Genomic DNA, 23725 nt, shown 5'->3' with positions numbered 1-23725 from the left:
TAGAAAAAATACCACAGTCATGCCTAAACTGATATTGTCATTGATGGTTGTACAAAAGTCCCCAGCTGAGAATATAAAGGATATAAAATAAAAAAATCATAAACAGCTATTGTGAGGGTGGCTAAAACGTTCCGCATCGATATATCTATTTACACATTGAAAACTAGGTGGGTGTAAGGACTTTTCAATAAAGAGAATGGTGAAATTGTGTTAAATATCTGCCATTGAAATGACTAGAAAAATAGGCGGCGATTTGTTTAAAGGAAAATAACCGCCACATAAAATTCATCAATAAAATATATAAATGGGGTTTACACAAAGATAATAGAAGCATGGTACGATATCATTTACCAAGAAAATATACCACTAGTTAATCTGCAAGCACTCTGGTACAGCGACAAAATTATTCACAAAAGATTAATTTTAGTATACAGAGATTGGATCGATAAAACAATACATAAGGGTTTTGACATATATTCACGATTGGATTTAAACGGTCACGTGGTAATGACATGGAATTTTGTACACATCGATACATTCTCCAGACTGCTTTTGGTTCCCTTTTTTCAGGTTATTTGAAATGACGTTTTATTTATACCAACGCCTTACACACTAATAATAATAATAACACCAACAACCCCCACTCCTAAGATCTCCAATCAAAACAAACAAACCTCAGATTAAAATCTACCATTAGAAGTTAAAATAATATAATTGAACAGACCGTACTGCACTCTAACACTAAACCCTTGTGCCGAAGAAGGCATGTGGCAGGCTTTAGAAGCCAATCTTCGGAAATTTTTGCTTTCGCCTAGACAAAATGTTCCAGCAGCTGTTATTAAAGGTTAGGGTTGTATGTCAAGCAAGGGATCTAACTAAAAATGGATATGATTTTGCTTTTGAATTATCGAAATGCGTAGAAAGTAACAACAACGAATGTTATTATGCCACTGTTAAGATGCTAATGAAAGAACACTTTGATCTGCATTAAAGTGAATGTTTTGTTAACGAAATCTGCTGATCTGATGACAGAAGAAAAGTATATTGGAATTATAAGGAATAAATGATCATGGTTGGGTATTTATCGATGTGTAAATTTTGCCTAATCACTCACAAAGTTAATATAAAGTCCTTCGTACTTGATTTATATATATATCATCATCTTTATTTCCTTGAATGGAAGATTACATGATATAAGAATAAATCATCTGAATACAATCAATAAGTATTAAAAAAAATTTTGTTATATTAGAATACAAATTCTTACACTATATCAGTCAACAAAGTGTTCGTCAACTGCATAAGTTGCAAGTTTCAGTACCTTATTTGCAGAAGAATGCTGCACACTGCACGACAAAGTATGCTGCATACAGGACGAATAGCTTGGAGTTTTCTTTGTCGATTACACCTGATGGTAACCTTTTACCCAGAAGATATTATAGTTGCAGCTCATCTTCTGTATTCAAAAACGTAATGTGCAGGCTCAGTCGAAATTTATCAGTAAGGAAATCCCAGAAAGAGTTTCTAAAACTCGACATATAAGGACAACTAACACAACAATGAATTATCAAGTCTGTATAAACATTCCCACATCTAATACACATATCAAGCTGTGTTTGAGGAACATCAGCCCTATAGTTTAGCTACATATGTAAATACCTTAGTGTTTTGTTTTGTTTTAGCCGACTGTCACACTGAGGCAGATCGTAAGTATTCGTGTATCGAAGAGAATCTATCAAAATCTGCTTGATTAGACATACGAACTCTCCAGAGGCTATTTTCAAGACCAACACTTTTTGACCTTACAATTTCTTTCCAATTTTGTTTATCTGGAATTTCAGAATGATACAAATAATCAGTTAGATACCCGAGCAAGTCAAGCTTCTTTGAGGTATTATATAAATTTGAAATTAACCCGAAGCTTGACATGCATCCGCTCAAAATGAAGTGAAATAACGCAACGTTAAACACACGTTTAGTATGTACATTGTTAGGCATCAAACACAATCTGTGTACAAACATCAATTTTTTTCTATCAATTTCGGACTGCGCTCATGTCCATCCTAGCATTCCCAGGGCGATGTCTGATCTTGCATGTGTTGGAAATCCTTGTGACTGTATGGCAAAATACTTCAGAGTTTTATCCAATAAAGCGAGGTCACTTTTTGAAATGTTACACCATAATTCACTTCCAAAAAACATTGAAGGGAAAATTACCTTTTTAATTACATTTGCAGCAACCAAAGGATTTAAATAATTCGATTTAATGCCAATACCAAACATGTTTTGGGATGCATGTATGAAAAATATTTTTTTGGGAGCTCTAGGTTTTTACGCAAAGAAAAGTATGTTGATTTTTATATAAATGTATTTAATATCTTCTTTGGTGTGCGTAAAAATACGAAGGAACTGGTTAACTTTGAAATACATTTATTTAGAAAACATAATTATTTACAAGTGCAAATTTGATAAAATAGATTCCTTACATTGATGCTGTATCGTCGGCATGACATTTTTCAAAAGTCAATGTTTTGATCAAAATAACTTAAACAGGATCGAAACAGAAATGGAAGCCTCTCAAAGTTGTTCCCAATTCTTAGAAAAAAATTAGTTAAATTTATATTTCCCAACTTTCGTCAACTTTTTAACATATATGTGTTAATTTTATCTCTCTCCCTCTCTTTATACAATACAACATATATAGAATCCAAGTACAATGATATTATTTGAAAAGCTGCTTCTGTACTGAGCTTTTAAAATATTTTTATAGATGTATCTTTTCTTTAGTAAAGCAAAGAATTAAGATGGTATATTTCTACTGGTCAATGTCTGGTTACATATTCAAATAATCTAACTTTCATTCATGTGTTTTGGTCGATTCTGTATGATCGACATGACATATTTAAAACAAATCATAGGTTTTATCAAACTTCATTAAACAGGATCGAAGCAGAAATGGGACCTCCCAAATCTATCACCGGTCCTTCGAAAGAAATACTGTTAATTTTCTATTTATAAACATTACGTCAATTTTGTATAGATAAGATATTTGTTAGGGCTCTCTCTCTCTCTCTCTCTCTCTCTCTCTCTCTCGTACAATACAAAATAAATACAATCCAAGTACAATGATATAACTGTAAAAGCAGCTACTGTACTGAACTTTCAAAATACTTTTTATATATTTAACAAAATAATGAATTAAAAGGGTATATTTCTGCTCTTCACTGTCTGGTTACATATTAAAATAATCTATTCTATTTGCTTTATATGCATTACAATTTCATTTAAAATAAACTATTATGAAACTTGTAACCATGGCAACATTCGCTTTCTTTTCAACTTTAGCGTTTTCAAATTATTTGACATTTATATTTGCAAGAAAGGTGAACTAAAGATGCAAAAATAAAAGAGACAAATGATTTAAACTTTCGAACTATATATTACCATATCACAATATTATTATAATGTCAAATGACTTGGAAAAATATTTCTCTTTAAATTTTATCAGGTAATACAAACCTATACTTCAATAAAAATGCAATGTTCGATGGTGTGTGGGTCCGTATCCATGTATCAACATCGTATTTAAAGTAGCAATGATGTCCTGGACTCTTGTTATATTTATCTTCTTTTCTATGTGCAACCAGAACAAATGATTGTTATTCCAGATCGAATTTATATACAATCAAAACATGCAATTTTGTTACGTTCTCTAGCCGCAGAAAAGATAATTTTTCTGAGAATTGAAATCAGACGTGTTGTCCTGCACGAATACATCATGCTAAATAGTTGCGAGAGAAATAACGATTTACGGAAAAGGGATTTTCCCCTCGGCTTCACAATAATTAATCTAAAGTCTCGTGTGTGTGTGTCACCCTCCCTAACTAATGTGCAGAATTAGCGTCATTTAACGTATATATCTGCCGAACAACTGGTAGTTGCTTTTCGTCTCGAAAATGACAGATATTCTGCTAAAAGACTCGCATCAGTGGTTATCTTTTAATGGATCTCCGAAAGTGGTTCTTCTGCGAGGCGCTCATAAAAAACGATTGTATTTTATCTGCTAATTAGTAGCGCCGCCAATGGAAAATTTCAAATCAAGACAACGAAAGGACTGAAACTTGACATTGCGTCTGAAGATTTCAAAGTTTACACGTTTTTAATTTTAAACAAGAAAAAGAGTTCATTCAATACTGGGGATGGGCGTTTGTGGTGCTAATCTTTTCGGACTTATGTTTTAACGATTCCACGGCATTTGGCCAACGTTAATACCAAAAAAAAACCATGTACAATCCACGTATATTATGTTGCCAGACCATACTGCATCATTTGTAATAAAAACCTCCTTTAAATATATTGTATCTCAGCTATTTCTGTTTCCTGGGCCTTTTTCACCAAGTAAATCAAAGCTGGCAGACACTTTCTCTCCTGACTTAGCATTGATGGCTTCAAGCATCAGTTCCGATTCTCCAAATGTAATGCTGACGATCACCTTGCGGTTGATTCCACCGGATATGTCCGGCATGTCCACTTTTACCTGTCCAAGTTTTCGACAAGAAGGATCTGATGTGTAAACGGGATTTTTTTCCTCTGAAACAAGCACCGGAATAGTCATAACTGTCATTGTTGCCCTCACTGCCTCCAATTCGCACTTCGATGTCTCTTCAATAGACACGGTCTGGCCCATTTCTGCGTGTTTCACAAAGACTTTGCAGAAAGGCTGGCCATCAATTATGACTTTCTGGTCTTCAAGATCATATCCCTCTATGAAGTAACGCATGGCCTCGGTTCCATACGTACATTTGCAAACACGGGCTGTAACAATACTAGGATCATGTCCATACAATACGGCTCCCTTAAGGACACAAAGTCCAGCATCATCGTGAGAAACTATTCGTTTGCCTGGAAATGTTTGTCGAATCGTCTCACAGACCAACGGTGATTCAGCGAATCCACCGACCAAAAAGAATGTGTCAATATCAGTAGCCTTAAGGAGCTTCTTTAGATGTTTAACAATGCTTTTCAGAGAATCGTCAAAGAAGGACTGAACAAGTTTGGGATCTAGTTTTAATTTGTCCCTCTTTATCTCTACCTTACCTTGGAACCCGCCTTCTATAGCCATAACATTATTCAGATCCTTCTCAGTTAATTCCTTGAAAATGTCTCTAACTGCCAATGGAAGCTTGATCAAGATTCTGTTATCGGAGCCAAGTTCTATATAACGCTTCTTTTTCTCAAAATCTCTCTCAATTTCTAGCCTGTCTGACACGTGCTCTGAACAGAATTTATCCCACACCTCCTGGCTAAGGAGTTTTCCCATGAAGGCCATGAAATTGTCGTTTACCTTCGATCCACCCCAAGGCCCTCCAGTCGCTACATGCAGTTCTTTCAACTTTCTTCCTTCGACTACCTGCCGCACAGTGACATCAACAGTTCCACCTATAAATATTAGTAATGATCATTGTAGCTGTGTCTTACGATCACGAAATATCTGCATTTACAAATGGTTTTGACACAATACTTTGTAATGCAATATAATTTTCTGCTTTTGCGAATGGAGAAGATAAAAATGAATGTATGATAACTGTAAGAATTGGATGCCGTAACCAGAAAGGCCTGTTTCGATATCAACAAAGAGCAAATTAAAAATCCTCTGATATGTACAATAATTAATGTTCTTGTATAATTTCACCTCATATTGCTAAGCGTTATCATGTAGGGATTGCACATTCCACTCTGATATGTATTTATAACTTTCTATATCAACCTTTATATGCCTTGATTTCTAGCAGAGAAATTCAAGGTGAACATTTACTTAGATAAGAGGTACTGAAACGCCATTCGAGTTTGTTTGCTATTCGAGTCAATGAATATCTACTACTGTGCTCTATGCATGTTCGAGGTTGTGTGCGCAGTAAAGGGTTGGTATCGAGGTTGGTGTATGGATGGAAGCCTTTGCGTGCCATAACTGAACTTGTTTTCCAGACTAAGAGAGGGAAACTTAAAGCGTCGATATTTTTTAAAATATGTTTCATTCTTCAATCACACGCTTCAGTAGGTAGGTGACACTGTTCAATAGGACAAATGTAATTATTAAATTTTCATAAGCAAAACTATATTGACTTTTGTGTAGAACAATACCTTTTGAAAAAGGTTTAGATCTGTAAAGATTTTTAGGACATTTCTGCTCCCTGACAATAATTTTTTAAAAAATGTTTGGATCAGCAAGACATTACAGCTCAATGTCAATACGTTTTTATAAAACTTTAACGTTTAGACATTACAGATGTCTGCCAATATCACTAGAAAAACATTTAGATCTGAATGGCATCACAGCTCCCGGTAGATACGTTTTGAAACAAGTACAGAGTTGTAAAACATAACAGCCTGACAATGCTTACTATTTCTTACAACTGAAGCCTCGTGAACAAAAACAGAAGTCTTAGAGTTGTGCAGAGAAAACAGTCGGATGTGAAAATGCTTAAGACACGATCTTCAACGACGTAATTTTAAACATTACTCCAATCTTAAAAAGTGCTCCATTCTCAAACAGTATTCCATTCTTAAACAGTACCCCATTCTCAAACAGTACTCCAATCTTAAACAGTGCCCCATTCTAATAAACAACATTATTCTCCAACAATGCCCCATTCTTAAACAGTACATCATTTTTCAACAGTGCCCCATTTTTAAACAGTTTCCCATTCTTATACGACTTTTCAACAGTTCCCCATTCATTCTGCAACAGGACCCCATTCTTAATCACTGTGCCATTCCTAAACAGCACATCATTTTTAGACAGTACCCCATTCCTCAACAGTACATCATTTTTAGACAGTACCCCATTCCTCAACAGTACATCATTTTTAGACAGTACCCCATTCTTAAAGTGTACATCATTCCTCAACAGTGCACAATTCTTAAACAGTACTAAATTCTTAAAAGTACATGGTTTTTCAACAGTGCCCCATTTATAAACAGTATATCATTCTTCAACAGCAATCCATTCTTAAACTGTGTCACAGTCTTAAACAGTACATCATACGTCAACAGTGCCCCGTTGTTAAAGAAAGCATCATTCTTTAACAGTGTTACATTCTTTAACAGTGTTACGTTCTTAAACAGTACATCATACGTCAACAGTGCCAATTATCACGATATGTTGCACCTTTATATAGCGTTAGGACTGGTCGGCCTGGTGTCAGGATAATGTGACTGGGTGCGACATCACACTACATGTCTGCGACATGATGCCCCAGTGCTCGACATCACTAAAAACTGCCACATTGCAGACATCGTATCGATATGACTGAACAGTTGTTAAAGCTACGTTAAAAATCCAAATCACACACATACACATGCACCTTTGTACACATATATATTAATATAATATTATTACAAATGAAAACTCGAAAACCGTCATCGATTTCGAACACGCAAGACTTCAAATGTCGTAAAAGATTTAGGTCCTTTTTAGAATACTACAATGATTGCAGAAAGATACAAATGTTGATCACCTATCCTAGGGAAGTTCTTAATATCACAAATATCACAAAAGGAAGCCACTATGTAAATTTTATGGCTCGTAGCATTTCCTCAGATACATTATCCTTTGCTTGCTGCTTCATTTTAGTCTCATATAGCATGCCTCCTAAAGTTCAACTCTCTCTCTCTCTCTCTCTCTCTCTTTACCACCCATATCCACCACCATGAACTTGCTTCCCTCACGAAGGGCGGTGAGCTCCGAACTCTGGGAGTTTTCTTCGCGATTGACGATCAATTCCTTGCAGTAAATGCTGGCTGATTCAGGTTCTAAAGCCAGTCTCAATCCCTTGTTTGTTATTCCTGCCTGAAAGACAGTTATTACATAATTACACCATGTATTCATAATTTCGTACCCTTTTATGGACTACCATCAATCGTAAATAAAGCGTCCCACTAGTCTCATAAATGGACAGTAACAATCAGTTACAATGAAATAGAGTACCGAGGATTTAATCAGGACTTTGTCTCTAAGCAGTAGGGCCAAGTCACTGAATTTATACTTTTGTTTGCGGATAAATGACCTAATGACAGACCATAACATTGGTAACCTCAGTATGTTTAACACATATGAAACGTAAATGGTAATATCATAAATGCATCGATACGAACTAAGACACATTTAAATATGAACATTCGTAAGCTAAAACGTTTTGCTTGTAAACGAAAATCTGTTGGACTAAATAATCTCTTGAAGCAACTGCACACTATCAGGAATAGAAATGATCTCAGCACCATTCCGCTTCCCCATTGCTTACATCAGCAGCGGCTTCTCTCATGAATTGTTTAGCAGCATCATTCCATATGGCGGGAACAGTAAGGATCCATCTGATCTCGTTTTCTGTTATCTGTATACCTCGGTCCTTTAAGTCCCTCTCAGCCATCTCCTTCAGGTAACGTATTGAGTGCATGAATACTACACTAGCACGCAGATGTTTCCCTTGGTCGTCCTCAATGTCTTCCTTCCGACTTAGGTTCTGTAGAGACAGAGTAAAGTATTCTGACTTTGTTGGCCAGGTACTGATGAATACTGGAGAAACTTAACGATACAAAATGATGAGAAAAATAGGTGAAAGTTATTTATTTCTGAAACAGAACACTCCTGACTAAAGAATAAATGAGATTCGTGACCAAATCACGGCTTATATTTTATGTATTTTAGATGTTCAAAATTAAAAATGTACATTTATTGCACATCCAATTCCCAGTATGCACTACACAGTCAATTTTTTATATGTAAAAACGGTATGACTAGGATAAAACATCATGATAAGATTTGATCAGTACATTTCAGATTTAACAATATTTTAAACTATGTTTTTCGCTGGTGAATACATATTTCTTATTGCCGAGTGATATGGCATTGAAAATAGGTAGTATATTTGCTTAAAATAAGAACCTGAAAATGGGTAGTATTAGTTTAAAACAAGAGCCTGAAAATAGACGATAATACCTTTAAACATGGAATTAACTTTTGTACATTTTGACTCCGGCAGCCTGTAACAATTCGTTAAAATATGGGTAGCGGAATAAAAGAAAGCGAGAGCATGAACTGACTACACAAGATGGACAAAATGTGTGCTAATCAGGTAATAGCAAGTACACATGATTTTAAAAGAACACAGATCATGAAACAAATACACAATGATCATGAAACAAAACAACAATGGTTTATAATCATGACAAGAATTTGTAGGAGCTGGACTATATTTTAACGTAAATTAAATCGTGCAACTGAATTGATGTCATCATAACTATAGCTGCAAGTATCGAGTAACGTTTCAACATCAGATTTTATATGTTCCATTGCTGACTTGGCTTCTTCCCCTGCATTTAAACAACCATTTAATTCTCTTGCGGGGTAAATAATCTTTGAACTGTTCCATTTAATTCTCTTGCAGAGTAAATAATCTTTTAACAGTTCCATTTAATTCTCTTGCGGGGTAAATAATCTTTGAACAGTTCCATTTAATTCTCTTGCAGGGTAAATAGTGTTTGAACAGTTCCGTCATCGTTATATGTAGTTTTATAAGGTGATTGCTTCTTATTTAAAGCTTTCTCTGGGTCACGTATTAATTCCCTTAACTCAGTGTTTCTTTGTATAGTTCACTACCTAATTCGTTGTTTTTGTTTCTTCACAGAAATGTTCTGCTTCTATTTTAATCAGGAAATATTATTGATTGCTTTTGTTGAACAGTAGGTTCCTTACAAGATTGTGCTTGGAGGTTTACCATGTTTTTCATTTTTTAAAGACTTGAGAAAATGAGAAAATTATTCCACTGTTCTTGGAGGGTATACAATTAGGTGTAAACATCTGAAGCGTTGTATCCTGCTGAGAAGGCTGAATTTGTTCTGTGTCTAATTCTTGGTAAAACAATATTCTTTCTTGAAGTTGTACATGAAGTTTAACTAATTTATATTATGCATCATCTATGTTAAAATCGTGTTTAACAGACTTTTTATTCGTCCACTGCACATACGTATTAGGACTTATGAATTCCTTCTAAGATAAAGAAGATGTGGTGCCAGTTTCATCAGGATTCAACTTCATCTGTAGAAGGAAGACAAGGATATCTATCTTCAAACATTAGCTACAACGACTTTATGCTAGTGCAGGCAAATCGCGATAAACTAAAATAAGTACGAGATGCTATGGAGATATTACCATAGGGATGAACTGGCATCTTTGTTGCTTTCTTGTATACTGTTCACTACCAGAACTGTCTAGAATATTTAAACTATCCTCGGTATTCAAACCGTCACTGTCATGTGTATCTTCCACTCGATACATCACAAAGCATGGAGATTTAAAGATTATTGAAAATGATGCGCTCAACAGAAATGGATAGGCCAATGGACTTAAAAGACAAATAAATTATTACCCGGAAAAGTGACTGTTATATTAACTGAAAAGATGGCTAATACATTAAGTGAAATGGTAGTCAATGTTTTGCTGTAAATGCCGGATGAATTACTCCGTCAAATATTATTTATGACATGTAACTAAGGGTGTGTCCAAAGTAACTATGCCTAACAAAGTATCAAAATGCAGAAAGATTAAATGTATATATCGTGATAAAGAACTCATCGCAACAGTATGAGTAAACTAAAATAGACATGTCGAAAAAGTGGTAATAATAGTTGTAATAGTAGCTCTATTGACCTTAATCCTAATAATAACTCGTCTAGCAATGCTAACTGCAATGCTGACTCAAATCCTATTTCGAAATCTGACTATAATCCTAACTCTAATCCTGACTCAGATCCTAGTACACAATTTGACTTTAATCCTAACTCTAATCCTGACTCTAATCCTATTTCGAAATCTGACTATAATCCTAACTCTAATCCTAATACACACTCTGACTCTAATCTGAACTGTAATATTGACTCTAATCCTAATTCAAAATATGGCTCTAATCCTAACACTAATCCTGACTCTACTGACTTGGATGATGACGATTACTATACTAGCTATGGCTATCTGAATGAACTATAATACAAATATAATTTAGCACAATCCGTAACTGATAATTATTAATACGTTATGGAATATACAGGTCCAGAAGATCAATAGATTGGAAATATTTCTTTCCACAGGATACCAACGAAACAAAAAGGGAAAAAAGTACATGTTAACTAATTCAAAAGTATTAATTCATCTGTGATATCAAAACCGAGTGCTCAGGTTACTAACATAAGTATAATGCAATATGAAGTTACTATATAAGATAAGCTAAATAGAGTTAATGTATGCTTTAAAAATCTGTTACTCATAGTCATGATCCAGATGAAAATATAATTGGTATACTTCAATAATAACACATATTAAAATGCTATATTGGATTATACCGTTGGTGGATGACGATATATTTCTCTAACCTACGATATGGTTATCAATTTAGTGATAATAAGGGGTACTATAACAAATTTAAAAAAAATCATCAAATAACTTCACTTTAGGACTAAATGTCATAGAAACCGATGTAAACAAACAATTTCTTCCAGGAGATGATCAACAAAGTGTAACAATTCATTCAAAGGTTAACAATCAGGCAGAAGATCAGAATCTCAGCCAGATTTATGCAGACAAACAGGTAAAGAGTGGTGATTTGGTCTTCTAAGTCCAACATCTCATGTTAAAATCATATAAACGAGATCTAAACGAGAATAAAGGTCTAGAGAAAAGTAATCATTCGCTTATAATGATTATGATTGTAAAAGGAGCTGGACTGCGGTGGGTTGTTACATAAGGAGGCCTCTTTATAATTCGGTAAACAGAAAGCTATACCTGGGAAAGTATATTAAGTTTGAGCTCGTTTAGTAGAGGTCTTCACCTGTTATGAGTCTATGCACTTATAATAAGTAACAGAAAAGTGTGAAAGACACCAAGCTTTGTAAAATTTAACAAATAATTTATTTCCCTAGAGTACAAAGTGAAAATGAGATAAATGAACTTACAGTATTGCGAATTTAATCCGAAAATAAACCAAGAACTACAGACACAGGTCCTGGTAATTTATTGTCCTGAATAAAATTCAGTAAAAACCCCTAAAAAAATCGCAACAGAAGTCGATGACGTGTCTGTGGTAGTTATTAACGTGTTGATGTGTCAACAGTCTTTTGTTGAATTACAGAAATATAATTCCAGGTGTTGAATATACTATAAATTCCAGTGAATGTCCCTATCCAACAATTTTATCAGAGAACTTTTGCTTTTCCAGAGAAAATAAGCACTTGAATTCAAAAAGTTTAAGAAGAAAATTACAGCCCAAAACTACTGGTCATAACATATAATATACGATTTGAAGGTATTATATGTTAAAGCGCGAATGACCAAGTTACAAGATTATATAGTTCTCTACTTGAGATCAGGTCACAATTAGCATTTTCTGTTTATTAAAAATTACCTTATGGAAGATAACCTTTTAGAATGATCCTGATGCTTACCAAATCAAAAAATAACGTATAAAATTCAATTAGTAAATTCCAAAATAATGACCCAAATAAACATATTTACTTCTTCTATTAATAAAGATCCTGATATTAAGCCCATACACAGAGAGGATAATTTAGTTATGTATTAGTTGTTTACTTAAAATGAAATGAAAAGTCAATCAAGTCAAGCAGAAATGAACTCCATTTTGCACAAGGTCAAGTCCAGCATACAATCTTACATTACAATAGCATGTAATGAAATAAAAAAAAAATTTAAAAAAAAATAACAAACAAACAATTTTTAAAAAATATACATAATACAGCTCTTAAGAGCTTTCAAATAAAACCTAACTAATGCTACCCTAAGTAGCGTTACATGATCATCCAACAATGGGGCAATCTTAATACAGCTATCAATACGGTCAATAATACCAGGAATGGGTCCTTTTACTTTATCAACTACTTCAAATACCAAGTCTCTGCAATATGTTTCAAACATTGGTTAATTTTGTAAATGATTTTGTCTGTGAAGGATTGAGCTGGGAAAAAGAGTTGGACTACATGCGTTCAAATTACTTTCATAACATGGTTTGCAATGATCAATGCAAGAGTTACAGCAACCATTCCTGTAACTGTTGCAATGGTTGCAGCCTTACCTTTAAACAGCTGTTTAAGCCTCTCACCAAGACTTAAGATAGCGTGTGTATTTATCTTTTCTATTATTCTTTAACTTATCTCTCTGATTCTAATTTATATTCACGTCTTTGTATTTTCAAACTTTCAGCACCAAGCAACATATTTTGTAACGTCTTTGATTTACCGCTATTTCTTTGCTAATGTCTTTCTGTAGGACCTATACATCTTTGTCACACACACACATACACACACACGCACACACACACATATATATATATATATATATATATATATATATATATATATATATATATATATATATATATATATATATATATATATATATATATATATATATATATATATATAAATATATAATTACAATCGTTTCATTACATCTCGTTTTCATAGTCTTTATCGAATCAGTTAATTTCTCATTATTCCATAAATGTACACAGTTAATCGGGAATTTGTTGCCATTCAATTCATTCATAAAATATGTCTATCATTGTTCATACATCTCGCACCTGCTGCTCTAATGTTCAGTTCATATCTGTTGTTTACATCTTTATTTCCTCTGGTAAGGTTGTCTGTTGCCTTTGTGTGAAACTATGTTCCAGTTGTTGTCTATCTATTCTGGTTAGATTGTTTCTAGTTTTAAAAACCACATTCGAGAACACGTTGATGCTTATCAGCTTGGATCACTAATTTGTTTCTATGTTCGGATGATATTCAAATATAGATAAACAATCACCTGCCATAAATGCTTAAAACGTAATTACTCTGTACAGAGCATGATATGAAAAACCACCATAATACCATTTTGGGGGCATTTCAATCTACTTTTCGTACGTGTACATACAACAATATTTTGTTAACTATAGCTCCTTCCAATCATTGATAAATTCATTTCAAATACTTACACTATTGATCGCACATAAGCGTAAACACTCTACAGAACAATAATACAAGAAACTAGCAAACATACACCGACACAAAATAATTCCGACAAGAAAATTTCAGCTTTATAAATATGTACTTGACCAGTGTAAACATTGAACAAGTAAGTTTATTTTCTCCCTTTGCCTTATACACATATAATTGGCCGCGCAATAGTAAATATATGGGCGCGTGAAAACAAGTTTCAGAGGAATTTTACATTTCAATTATATAACAAACTGCAACACACTTTCTGTCTTGTTTATATTCTTTTTTATTCATTTGGTTAATTCCTGCCGAGCTTATTTATTTTACGGTTCATATACGCATTCTTGTCACTCTCAGTATAAAGGATTTCTTTATCAGGGTCAGTTTCCTTATATGTGATGTACTTTATTTTGCAACGTTTTTCGATAGATATATAATTTATTTTCCCAATACACTTTCATTTATATATTTAACCTGTAAGATACATGTTAATAAGACATCAAATATCAACGGTTACTCCAGTGTTTATGTTCACAATGCTGACATCTGCGATATAAAAAAAAAATGCATTTTTGCATCGCTTCTGTGTTTTTCTGTTTTCGCAGCAATTGCAATGTATAGTTTCCCATTTATTTAATGAATTAAATTAACAACTGACTAAGTGGTAGAAATAGTAGAAAGATGTCTGATAGTTCTATATCACTATCTGCTGACACCAAGTTTTGATTGCATGGTCTTTGTTATAAAGTGGACCGTAGTATGTGGATGGATGGTTGAATGTAGAAAATTAATAATAGCTCATGTTGTGATCACAATTATTAATAGTGGAAGATGTGTCGGTGGGAACCATCAATAATTTTAAGATGAACGTGTAAATAGGAAATGAATGAGTTCCAATGAATTGATTATTACACATGTGTATAGCTATGGGAATGAAAGGAACTAAAATTAGTTTGGTACATGCAATTGTACACACACACACACACACACATTAAACTCGAGAGATGGAAAATCAAAGACAAGACTCTATATAAAACCTTAAAAATCGCATGAAAAAGTCAATGTCAAAATCTAGACAAAAGAAGTCATGTATTAAAGACCTCCACGTCACTCGGGTAATCCATGACATTTTGTATTTCACAACACCTGGGTTTCCCTGCAACTAAAGTAGCTGAATTGATCGATGTGGGGTTCAGTGTTTAGGTACTAATCCTTTTAACGACTTATCAACTACAATGGACGCGCTTGTCACATGAGTCTTATAAGTTTTGGGAAGGAATGCTTTAAGGAAAGACGAACATGGAAGGTAGAAGCAGCAATAACACGCGGCGAAAGCAGACGATGATTGATAAAAACGTAAATAATGCTGAGGATGCAGGAATAACACATGTTAGAGGAAATTCCAGAGCTGGAATTTTTTTAATAATCAATAAGAAAAGAATAATTTTATCGAAGCAGTCTGCACCATGTAAAGTAGGGCGGAGATTATTGATTTTCTCCAACCTCATATGTGGTATTTTTCTGAAGAAAAAAAAACAAAAGCAGACGAAAATCAAATTAGATGTTCTAAATAATCTTTTGGAAGTGACCTGTCTTTAACATAAATTGTATCGCGTTTGAAAAATAATTGTATCGCGCATATATTTGCTTGAAGAAAAGACTCATAAGGACTGTTCTGAAAGTAGTCTAGATTGTAGATAGGTTCTGAAAAAGAACATTTTGAACAATTTTTCATTTCGAAACATGATTGGTTACGGGAGGAAGGGTGATGATGAGTTTGCGGATGTATACAGCTAATAATTTTTCTTTTCAATACTCACAGCGTTGTCATGTAATGCCATTTTGAAGTGGTGGAAATAGTAGTAGCCGTGATGAGCGTTGTCGTCAGCCAACTCTGCATACTCGTTTTCAGCATCAAATCCAAATGCCACAAATCTCTGCTGGGGGTCCAGAAGCAGAACTGTTGGTGTCTTCGCATACCCATCAGGCTTCCAGTGCTTGGTAAAAATCTTCATTCGGTCCTGCTCGTACTCAGCTTTAAAGGAAAAAGCGTAGCCGGAGTACGTTGTTCCGAAATCGATGCTCACTACAAGCAATTTATTGGAAGTGTGAATGTCGGCAACTGCCATTTTATTTGTTTGGGAATTTTGTTAAATCTCGTTAGACCTGAAGATAGAGAAAAAAGTAATACATGTCTTACAATGACCAAAAGTGAAAAATATGCGTGGGGAAAAAATGAAGCATCATGTGGGCACATTTATCTCAAGACAAGGTTTACCCTTTGTAAAATTGCATATTAGACCAAAGCCTACATCAGATTTTAATATGGAAATTACTTTTCTTTGCAAGAGTTCGCTTATTGTTTACATATTAACTCTATATTACTAGAAAATAGTCCACATCTTTATTTTATTCTGCATGCTTGTTTTGAACATACAACAATAAAATGAGTTGTGAAGTGAATGCTAACAGAGGATATGCTGGGTTTTCGGGCTCATGCACTCGGATAAGTGTAGCATTTCTCAAATATGTCGTAAAGTGAACTGGCTCTCTGTTGAAATAACTTAAGATGTACCCATTCAGTGATGAATGAGTAGTCGTATATTCCCTTCTTCTATATTGTTACGTGTTTCAACTGCCACCACCAACCCAACAATTCCTATATCCCATGACCATTCAACGTAATATCATTTGTATCGAGGCCCTGTACTATAAGTGCTTCTTGAGATATTTGTCTGATCATTCTCCAGATTTCAGAGGCTGGTCCAGAAGGTGAGTGTGTACCAGAAGTTAAAGTGGGATGAAACCCCTGGTAGGGCCCAGAGGTCAAAACTCCCTGAAGGAAATGATTCATTTTATGCCAGGGAGTTGGGGTGGGGCACTGCTCAATCTCCATCCTGGATCCACACCTTGTTTGTCAGACTTTAATTTAAATACTTCATCATACACTATCTTGCTTTACTTGCAGACACATATATTTATTTTCTCTAAAGAAATTTCATTCAAAGACGTGAAATAATAGCAGCTACAGATTTCATATTTCACCGTGTATATACAGCATACATTAGAGGATGTTTGGCGTTAACAGGAATGGAAAAGAGAAATAAGAACAAAAAGGTAGAATGCACGTGAGGAGAAGTAAATCATTCTAAAGAAACGATTACAAATTCTTACAATCAGTTCTGCATATGGATCGATGCACTTGACTTAAATATGCATACGTATTCATCAAGATGTTTACAAACAAGACATTGACATAAATATACATACGTATTCATCAAGTATTTACAACTAGATATTGACTTAAATATACACACGTATTCATCAACGTGTTTGCAACAAAACATTGACTTAAATATACTTATGTATTCATCAAGGTGTTTACCAAAGACAATAGCAATTTACCTACCTACCGTTATACTGTATTGTTAATCAGTTGTATGATCATTACTGTCCAAATCTTAAACGTGTAGACTAAATAAAGTGCGTATAATCATAAATTCCTATGAGTTTATCCAAATCGCTGTTTCGAATGCATTTGTTTGCTGTGAAATGAGGCCAATCCCAAAAGTCTGTGCGTATTATTACATCCTCGTTGAATCATAATCGTGATAATTTAAAGACAGGTTAGCATAGGTATTTTATGACACCACATGGAATAAATAAATGGCACTTGGGACACATGGAGATATTAACAGTATGCCTCCGTTTTGAAATATGACACACGTGGTATAAGTAGAATTTTAGATAAGTGCTTCGGTTTAACATAAGTATCACACTCAGGGGTAGGTGTGGAATTTATATTAACTCTTTACATGACGCTTCCCTTTGTGGCCATAATTTGCTTTAGTTTTGAGTACATAAATTACACCAGCAGTAGATGAGTTGTACACTCACACCTACATACAAACGAAACTAAAGTGCTATATGAATAGAGAAATGGGTTGAAATATTCACACTTGCACACAATACATGGCGTGAAGATTCACATAAACATGCAATCACCCACTCCCTCAATTACACGTTTTCATAGATGGGACAAAAGGAAAGAAAATGGCAGGAATGCTCTCATACAAACGTACGATCACGCGTATAAAATATATAAGGTTGGTGCTTAAGTTTCATTTGTGGAAGACATACAAAATATTCATCAGTTTAACATTGGTAAGACATTATTCGACATTAGGCAATGATAATGTAAATAAAATATCCATAGGTTCAATTGACCTTCTAACTCACCAGCATCCACCGCTGTTGATCGCACCCTTATGGGAATTAAACATTAAGGAGCGCTACAGCCTTGTATAGACGCTAAATATAATTGAGAGAAAAACAAACACAATCTAAAGGACGGGTATGGACTTATTTTTCCAACCCTAGTGTATTACAACATATCCAATGTAAATGTTGTATTGTGGCAATTAGGGTTTACAGTGTGTAACACTATTCTCGTTTAATCGTTTTAGATAGATTTACTTCGCTTACTAAATAGTTACGTATTGTCGATTCGATAAACATTGGCAGAAGGTGTGTAGTGAACATTTGATGTCAGTTTGATTCATCTAGTTCCAAATGCTTTTGTCGCTCTTGATTTAATAGAAGTGCCACCTGTAGTGAAGAGAGGTGGTAGTTTATCACGCTTTCAGACTAGGTCAGAATTTTTTGTTAAGGATTTGTTGTACCATACGTTTGTGACATTTTCTGTTTGAGCTTGGTAATGGTAAAACTTAAGTATGTTGCCATTGTACGTCGAAAATGTGATCACCAGTCTCTGTATAAAATATACCATATATTGACTTCAAATTAAATTCTTCGTCATTCTTTGCTCTAAAACTCAACGATCAAACTTAGGAATATCAAACCCCCACTATCGGTGGGTGGCATCATTCATACAGAACAAATCAGAGATATAAGGTAGCACTGTACCAATCACTTATCGGACATATATCTGACTCGTACATCCTGAGTGGTGAACCAATACCGGAATTCATACCATGCAAGTGTACATTGACAGTGGAGTTTATTCTTATCGAGTGTCTTGATTTCCAACCTGTGAGACAAAAGTATTTGAAGACTGTTGGAAAACCTTAAAGGATGTAGCTCATTCTTCTCGTCTTTGAAGACTTTTACTTGTGTTATTTTAATTATATTTTTACAGACTGTTAATGTCTCCATTTTTTGTATTTTATCTTTTGTACGATATATTTCATTGTATTTGCAAGTTTGTCTTCATAAACTTTTGTAAATTCGTTTATATATTTTTCGAAAGTTACCTTTCGTTCGCACTACACAGTCTTTGTTGAAGTGATGTGCCTCAAATTCAACTCTTTGCAAATTTACTGTATACAAACCATCAGTGAGTGCACATACTGCATTGAATTGAACACAAGGTCGAAGAAAGGGTAAATGTTGTAATACTGGTTTGTAAGATTTATCTCAGATGTCTCTCTCTCTCTCTCTCTCTCTCTCTCTCTCTCTCTCTCATACGCAAACACAAATGCACAAATAATGCGGATGGAGGTATGGCACGAGTCGCGGGTGATGCACAAAGTATGAAGAGCGTGGAAAAGAAAAACTTAAATAGGTTTTCAGGAAACGTCCGAAGCCAAGTATATGTTATACAGTATCTCCAAATAATCTGGTCAACACAACAAACGGGACTAGATAACGAATCTGAAAATAGGGGATAAGCGACTTCTGTCTCCAAATTAAAAGGAGTGAAATGAAAGATTGAAAGGAGAGATAAATGGGAAAAATAATAATAATAATAATAATAATAACAGCAATGTTTACTTAGTAAAAGGCCTAAGTTTTAGAATCTCTACGAGCTTTCCAATAATAGATAACACATAATATATATATATATATATATATATATATATATATATATATATATAGAGAGAGAGAGAGAGAGAGAGAGAGAGAGAGAGAGAGAGAGAGACAAGATTACAAAAAAGAAACACCATGACATTTTAAAACATAAACATGCTGACACTAATATGGAAGCAAACATTGTTAAGTGTTTAAGTCTTTTACTGTGGTCGAAATAAGTGACTTTTAAGAGCTCTCGTGAATGAGATCATAGTATCCTTGCTTTTATGTTAAATGGATAACTGGGACCTGGTACGCAAAAGAACGTTGTCCGTATGACTTTGTTTTAACAGTTGGAACAATGAAGCTACGAGTATCGGAAGAAGTGCGTAAGTTTGTAGATGGGTTGCATACACCAGAAAGGTCAGGTAGGTATATTAGACTGGAGGCAGATAAAGGCTAATTACAATAGCCCAGTCTTGAAAGTACTAAGGGACACACGAATGCTTTAGTAGCATCAACCGAAAGAAATTTGCGAATGAAGCTGATGCGTCTCAGCTACAGATATGCAGCCTTGCATATGTCCGTGACAAGTTGGTGTAACGATAAAGTACTAATCGAGTATGACGCCTAGGTCTCGTACTGACTGTTTGAATTAAATGTTGATATTGCCGATGCCTAATTTCTCAGGTAAAGAATGCGAATGAAATAGTATTTGCGTGGTGATCACGATGGCTTCAGTTTATATCCATTTTCTGTAGCTTGTTCCTTGCATCCATGACTTCACATCAGTAAAGCACATCTCTAAGCCTTGGATGGTAGACTCAACTTCAATTGGGAAGATAGATTTGTATATCTGAGTGTCGTCAGAGTACAATTAATTGAAACATTGGATGCCAATATATGACACATGACAGGAGCTGAGTGTATAAAATGAAGAGAGCGGGGCCGAGAACAGAGTCTTGTAGTACACGAAAACATAGATAATCTGGGCTGAAATTTTTTGCATTTACGGACATAATTTGTGCCGTGCTGACTACGTAGATGTGCAGCAGTCAAGTCAAGGAGTGTGAAGACATTATATTTCCACTATCCAAAGTAGAAAGCTGTGAGAAGGTGGTTAATTACTCTCAGAGGGGCCGTTTCAGTACTATGGCGAGGGCGAAATACCGAGGTTATAAACAGTTATTTCAATTCAAATGAGATACAATTGTAGAACAATTTTTTTTAAGATTCTTGACATGAGTGGGAGGTTAGAAACAGTGCGGTAGCTCTTTAAATCGTTATGTTCAATTGTGAGTTTCTTAAAACAAAGACTTTACAGTGGCAGTTTTGTAAAATAATGGGAATTGCACGGAGAGAGAGAAATACTGATTACATCAGTTAGTGGCCGCAAAATTGAGCCTAAGTACTCAAGCAGCAGTAATGTCGGGATTGGATTGAGTTCACGTTCGGGGGGGGGGGGGGGGGCTCTTCGCCAAAATTGTATGTACCAGGTTTAAATTCTGTTACAGGTTGCCGCTGACATACTGTATCATAAATGTAACGTGACGATGAGTCAACTGAAATTATGTTGTCCTGCCTATCTCTAATGGATTGTACATTTTCACGGAATAAATTAATTTCCAAACAGGTACAGAAGGTCAACGAGAGAGGTCATTGGAAGTGGGTTACATTTCTTCCTTGACATTAGTTTGTTTTTAATCTTAAAGAGCTCTTTGCAGGCTGGAAATTTCAGTGATCTTAGTACTGTAGTGAACTATATTTGTGACATCTTCATAGTAGTTTCATACTTCTGTGTTTTTTCAAGTAGGGCGAAGCTCGTTCCTAACACTGCTATACCAATTATAACGCTTTTGCACTAGGTTGCTTGGACATGTTTAGTAGTAACGAAGCTGTTAGGTTTGCTTGGATGACATGCATTAGTTGAGTTATATTTATCATACGGAGGTTTCTCTTAGTAGCAAATATAGATTACGGGACTGATATATGCTGAGATTGCATATGTCGCGGAGGTGATCTGATGAAGTTCGTGGGACACGAATGAAGTCATTAGAATCATAAAAATATGTATAAGAAAGATCCCATCTAAAGTGTGACTATGACTTGGTTGGTTAAAAAGACTGAGGTTGAAAATGTGAATAGAATCAAGGAGTGCTGTTGTGTATGGGTTACCAGGTCAGTCAAAGTGAAAGTTGAAATCTCCAAAAATGATCAGGTTGTCACCTTCTAAATATATCTTCTAGAAGGTTAGGAAAAAGAAAGATTCATTAAGCTTGTTTTTTCGACTAGGAGGTGGACTGTCAAGGTAGAAAAAATTGACTGATCTTTGTTCCAGTGAGTGAGATTTGGACTCGTTCAAACCATGTGTGATCGAAAATTAAAAGTTGTAGCTTGGTTAAAACATTGGATTATAGTGTTCATTGCGATGGCATTCTTTCCACCTCCGCGTGCTGTCGTAGGAACGACTTGATAGAGTAACCGGATGATGTTAACTCCGTACACTTTGGCTTAACGCCTTATTTTTTAGCTATGTTTCTTTTAGGAAAAAGACGTCGATATACGGGCTGTTGATAAAGTTAACTATCTCTGCGCGCATTTCCGGTTGTTCAGACTTCAAAGTTGAGTTTTCGAATTGCTGTGACAGAAAAGGGGTTAAGGGAGACAACTGGAATGTTTCGTCCTGTTCTACGCCGGCATGTTTTGAAACAACGTTTAAGTAAAAAATGAATGTAGTCCTAGGTCATTAAGTCTAGTGTTAGTGTACAATGCAGTATGGCGTACTAATGAGGGATTATTTGATACAATTAATGAAGGTTCATCGTAGCATAAATGGGGCGACTGGAGAATGTAGTTTGATGACGTCATATTCAAAACAAAAAGGTTTGTAGCGGTGGTGTAAGACGGCTGAAGCAAAGTCCAATAGTTCTCTTTTCCAAAAACAAGTAAATGAAGAAACACGTTCCAACAGAACAGCCAATGCATGATGAAATAACTAATAAAGACGAATACTGACAACAAACACTTATATCATAATAAACGGATAACTAATCTGGAGTAGCTACCGCAAGCCTGTTAATCGAAGGCGGCCATATTGAATATCATATTATTCGTTTAAAAAAATTTTAAAAATGTATTCTGAACTATTGTAAATAGAGGGAAATATTTTGGAATGGTTTCCAAAAGAATGCTCTAATGATTTGTTTTCAAATTAAAGATAAATGTATTGTTGAAAGAATTGCATTTGCAAACTGGTCCTGATAATTACCTTTATAGCCAGTGCATAATTATTTTAAGGCAGTACTTTAACAGGAGCCTTGCGAAAAGGCACAATAATAATAATAATAATAATAATAATAAATATAACGTGGACTTATTACAGCACTTATTCAAACTACTTTTTGGTACATACACAGTATGGTTGGTTTTTCAATGCTGGTGAAAACACATTTTACATTCATAGTGGACACCTATTGTTATTGGAGGTGGAAACATCAGATTGTTTAGCAAGAATTTTCGCCCATGCAATCTCCATTTGTTCTAATATACCGTGGACTATATTATATCGTCATCGTATCCTAATGTTAAATTATGATGAGAAAACGAAAATAAGTTTTCGAGTTTACATTTTTCTTTAGTTTGAAAAAATATTTCATGATATAACTGTTGTGAGATAGACCAACCAGGTACCTGTGCATCATGCTGTAGATACCTTTGATAAATCAGGACATCTAGAACAGGGCTACAGCGTTTCTTCAATTCTCTAGCGATTATTGCCCACCCACCCACCCCATCCCACCCCACCCCCATAAATCACGATGCAGTTGCGCTAACTCTAGAAATTAACAGATATTCCGAGACTATTCTCAGC

At 34.8% G+C, this 23725-nt stretch overlaps 1 protein-coding gene across 1 annotated transcript; it reads right to left on the bottom strand.

Annotated features, from left to right (window-relative positions):
- Positions 1–2438: 2438 nt before the first annotated feature.
- Positions 2439–17579, bottom strand: LOC149800212 (heat shock 70 kDa protein 12A-like). The gene is made up of 5 exons (XM_089959786.1): positions 17457–17579; positions 15864–16209; positions 8301–8519; positions 7693–7849; positions 2439–5439 (listed from the first exon to the last, which is right to left on the bottom strand). Exons 2-5 carry the CDS (start codon positions 16170–16172, stop codon positions 4364–4366), a joined length of 1761 nt encoding a protein of 586 aa, XP_089815912.1. The 5' UTR covers positions 16173–16209; positions 17457–17579; the 3' UTR covers positions 2439–4363.
- Between the last annotated feature and the right edge of the window lie 6146 nt (positions 17580–23725).

Source organism: Sinohyriopsis cumingii, chromosome 5 (genome assembly GCF_028554795.1).
Source record: "Sinohyriopsis cumingii isolate HCF-2022 chromosome 5, ASM2855479v2, whole genome shotgun sequence".
In the NCBI taxonomy this organism is placed as follows: domain Eukaryota; kingdom Metazoa; phylum Mollusca; class Bivalvia; order Unionida; family Unionidae; genus Sinohyriopsis; species Sinohyriopsis cumingii.
This window is presented reverse-complemented; position numbering and strand designations above follow the sequence as displayed.

Bases quoted from the DNA above. Each gene is read 5' to 3' on its own strand.
- LOC149800212 (XM_089959786.1), bottom strand. From the start codon at position 16,172: ATGGCAGTTGCCGACATTCACACTTCCAATAAATTGCTTGTAGTGAGC. The intron at 8,520-15,863 runs GTGAGTATTGAA...CTGTCTCTACAG, and splicing joins TGGCATTACATGACAACGCT to AACCTAAGTCGGAAGGAAGA. The intron at 5,440-7,692 runs GTAAAGAGAGAG...TAATATTTATAG, and splicing joins CATGGTGGTGGATATGGGTG to GTGGAACTGTTGATGTCACT.